A 4,278-nucleotide genomic window follows, 5' to 3' on the forward strand; every position below is an offset into this window, starting at 1 on the left:
ATGAGTTGTATTCTCGGACATCGACATAGTCAGACATATCGAGCTTCAGCGAATATGTTGGCTAGGCCATATTGTGAGGATGTCCCAGCTCAAAAGGGGAAGGCCATAAATTCGATGGACAGATCAAGTGGAAGATAACATGGTCTCTCAAATTGGAAAAGCTGCGCACAAGACAGAAGCACCTGGAAATCTTTTTTAAGCTCGACTCATGGAACAAATGATCAGTCTCAAGCCAGTTAAGTATGTAAATAGTATGAGCTTTTACATCATTTAATTTAAACTTAATTTTTGACCACTGCCTGATAGTTCTCGAGTTGATTTCCATCAAAGTGCTCGCTGCACTTCTCCAAATAAAGCGTGCTTAGCAAAAAATCCTTCAGCAGTACACATATGCGTTATAAACTTGTTAAATAATTAACTGTCGCAAAAGTAGCTACGGCAACATCAACAAAAATTAAAATTTGAATGAAAAAGAACCCGAAGTTCCACAGAAAAAAATCGTAAAATATATGAATAGTGTTCAGAAAGTGTTGTGTAAAAGAGTTTTATAAAAAAAAATCGACTAGGCGGATCATAAATATACTTTTCAAATATCTAAATTTCTTTCAATATATTAATTAGTTTTATTTGTATAAATGTAACACTAGGATAATATCATATAATACTAGCATGCAATTTCTACATACATAAGTACACAAATACTAGTTTTAGGAACATCATAAATCAAAAGCTCCACGATTATCAAGCCAAGGTAATAACATTTTCATCGATTTGACATAATTGGCGCCACCATACATGGCTTGGCGGAACTCTTCTCCATTCTCACCGGTTAAGTTATCAACATTGGCATCATCACGTGCCTCACAAAGTACAATGGGCATCAATGCACTGACTGTAGTATAGGCTAAAAGAAAAGGCGATTTATTAAATTTATCAAAGTCAAAAAAGTTTATTTTTATAACTTACCCCAATAATCATGCTTGAACAGCGCCAACTGAATATCCTTTAATTTTGGCATTACCCCTTTATACATAAGCAATTGTAAATTTTCAATTAACTTCCGATGATAGTAGGATATGAAATAATCAAAATGTTTCAATTTAATATCAACACTGGTCGATGAAAATATAAAATATAATAAATCTTGTGCTGGTGATCCATAACGACCCATTTGAAAGTCAATGAAATATGTCTCCTTTAACGATCCATCATCATTGTACTGGAACATGATATTATTAACCCATAAATCACCATGATTCAGAACATTGAATTCTGCGGGATCACGTTCCGATTTCATTTGGAAGGGATCACATTTCAGTTCGGCATAGTTTTTCTGAAAAAAGTACAAATAATTTTATTAGTATTTTATGTGTCGGAAATGACGAAAATGGGGCGGAATTTTTTAAAAACGGGCCATGTCAACATATAGACCTAATTTGATATTTTTTCTGCATAGATATACATATTTAAGACTCCAAAAACTCGAAATTTTTTTTTACTACCACATCGGCGGAAATATTCAAAATATCGAAAATAGTCGGGAAGGGCTGTATAGAAAATGGTCACCCTCAAAGAGGCTATGTCAAAAAATGGGCCCACATTGAAAATATTCTGCAAAAAAATATTGTCACCCCACATAACCCGGAATGCCATATTGCAAACCTTTAAAAAATAATCTTCAAAATTCTGAAACTGTGCGGAATTATAAGACTATGTCAAAATGTGGCCCTATTTAAAAAATATACACAAAAACTTCCCACTCTCCAAGAATCCGGAATGCCAAATTGCAGACCTTTCGAATATAACTTTCAAAATATCGAAAATGGAGCGGAACTTTATATTTTAAAAATAATCTTCAAAATTCTGAAAATGGGCGGAATTATAAGACTATGTCAAAACGTTGCCCTATTAAAAAAATCTTCAAAAAACTTCCCACTCTCCAAGAATCCGGAATGCCAAATTGCAAACCTTTCGAATATAACCTTCAAAATACCGAAAATAGAGCGGAACCTTTATATGGGGCATATGGCAAAACATTGACCCACAATCAAATATTTCAGCAAAATTTGGCACTTCCCGAGAATACAGAATATCAAATTGTAGTTTTAAAATTCGATCTTTAAAATACCGAAAAATGTGCGAAACCGCGGAATATTAACTATTTTCTGCATAGACCTATGTCATCCTCCAGAAACGAAAAAAAATATTGAATAGTATATTAATGATTTAGTATATTTTTCACTTACCAACTTGTCTTCCAAATACTCCATCCCACCATATAAATGCAAATTTTCCCGGAATATTTTTCCAATACGCAAACGATGATCGTGAAATAAATCCTTTTTGGCAGTAAAACATTGATCATACATTGCGGGGAATTCTTCCTCTTCGAGGGCATAATGTGCCGAGGCAGCATGAAATTGTGCCAACTTCCTCAATACCGCTTTTGTGTGTATCATATCTAAACCCGTATGACGATTGAAATTTTTAAATCCCTTCAGACGTAAATCTTCCAATATCAAAAGGTCATCCTTAATGTCGTGCACTTGTTGCGGCATCAAAATATGTGGTGCTATTTTCAGTGGACTTCCCGCCTCAGCGTAGTATTGTTCAAATTTTGGTATATATTTACTATAGGTGGTGTGTTCTTTACGAAATATTTGCCATTCTTTGATCATGATTTGTAGCCTTTCTACATGCGGTTTAATTTTGACCATATATGAGGTGGTATTGATGCTGCTATCGGGCATTTCAACGGAAATTATAACTCTCAGCAACACTGTCATATAATTTTCCCCAGCCGCAACTGCAGGTTTGATGTGAAAATTTGAGATTCTTTTAAAATTTGGAAAATCTTTTTCAAGAAATTCTCGAAATAATTCCTCGGTTAACCATTCTGGTGTATTTTGAACATCTTCGCTTTCACCGATTTTGTTAACCATTTCTGCGAGATTTTTTAAAATAAACACGATTGTCCGATAGTTCTCCGTTTACGTGTGAACCTTCCCGTTGAAATTCTGATGAACTACTAATTTAGTAATTGTCACGGAATAAACCCACAAGATCCATTAATGGGCCCAATGTGAAAAAAGGCTTTTCCAACATTTTAATTGTAGATCAACTGCGTTTGTTTGTGTTTTATTTACACAAATACAACTTTTGTTGTTGTAGTTGCGAAACCCAAACCAAATACACAAAGCTTCAAAGATATGAACGCGAAAAAATGATATACAATTATTAAAAAGATAAGATGCTCATATCTAGGGGATTAAATAAAAATTAGTAACTACACAAAAAAAGAAATGGTCCAAAATCTGACGATTCGAATATATGAAATCATATAACACATTGGAAATATTTAGATTATTATAAGCCATATTATTATAAGCCATTAAATTTAAATTTGTCATTCCGTTTTCAACACCTCGAAATACACACCGGAGACCTAATAAAGTAAATACATTATTGATCGGAATAACATTCTATGTCGATTTAGCCATGTCCGTCCGTCTATATATGTTAAGAGCGTTGACTTTTTCCTCATACATTGCTATTACTAGGATGTTTCGTATTTATAATGGGCTATATCGGTCCACCTTGTAGTGTAGCCCCCTCAAATAATCGCTATTTTGAAACTGTTTAAAACATTTTAACCGAATTGCTTCTAATTTGATATAAGGGATTCTCACTGAGCAAAACAAAACCCCCTGTACGAAGAATTATCTTTATATGACTGGCTGGAGACAGAACATTTGTTCCATAAGACGAACTTCAAAAAATATCCAGGCGCGTCGATCTGAAAAACAATGTTTTGATATGTCATCCTTGACTTGATATTTCCATCAAATTCGGGGCCTTACCCTTCTGCGTGAACCATAAGTAGCCTCGCTTTTATATGCTTTTTGATCTTAGGCATTCTCATCCATTCACACAACACCGTAGTCTCTGCGTATAGATTGTAAAGCTCGTGTTTCATTCGACGCCGATATCCACCGTCGACGCAGATCGGTTTATAGATCTCTCAGAGAATTTTTCTCTCAAACACTTCAAGAGCTGCTTCATCTGTTTGAGTAAGTACCCATGCTTCAGGTCCATATAACAGCACGGGTAGTATTAACGTCTTGTAGAGTGTGAGTTTCAAGTTCCACCGTTGGTCCGAGTCTACTGGACTCCTTCGTGTTGATACAATCAGCTTGGTCTTCTCGCCATTTACTGTCAGACCCACATTGGCAGACTCCTTCTCAATTTGTTCAAAGATGGCCTTTACCGTCCGCAATG

General features: G+C 35.0%; 1 protein-coding gene across 1 annotated transcript; it reads right to left on the reverse strand.

The window, feature by feature from the left end:
• Window positions 1-716: 716 nt before the first annotated feature.
• On the reverse strand, window positions 717-2,942 carry LOC133331309 (uncharacterized). The gene is made up of 3 exons (XM_061539707.1): window positions 2,247-2,942; window positions 967-1,333; window positions 717-904 (listed from the first exon to the last, which is right to left on the reverse strand). Exons 1-3 carry the CDS (start codon window positions 2,940-2,942, stop codon window positions 717-719), a joined length of 1,251 nt encoding a protein of 416 aa, XP_061395691.1.
• Window positions 2,943-4,278: the final 1,336 nt, after the last annotated feature.

The sequence above is a fragment of the Musca vetustissima genome, unplaced genomic scaffold, assembly GCF_032173495.1.
Source record: "Musca vetustissima isolate MV318-11 ecotype Yass unplaced genomic scaffold, APGP_CSIRO_Mvet_v1 utg51635, whole genome shotgun sequence".
In the NCBI taxonomy this organism is placed as follows: domain Eukaryota; kingdom Metazoa; phylum Arthropoda; class Insecta; order Diptera; family Muscidae; genus Musca; species Musca vetustissima.

Coding starts and splice junctions, on each gene's coding strand:
- LOC133331309 (XM_061539707.1), bottom strand. CDS start 2,942: ATGGTTAACAAAATCGGTGAAAGCGAAGATGTTCAAAATACACCAGAA. Junction 1,334..2,246: donor AGTATTTGGAAGACAAGTTG/GTAAGTGAAAAA, acceptor TACTTTTTTCAG/AAAAACTATGCCGAACTGAA. Junction 905..966: donor GTTCAAGCATGATTATTGGG/GTAAGTTATAAA, acceptor CTTTTCTTTTAG/CCTATACTACAGTCAGTGCA.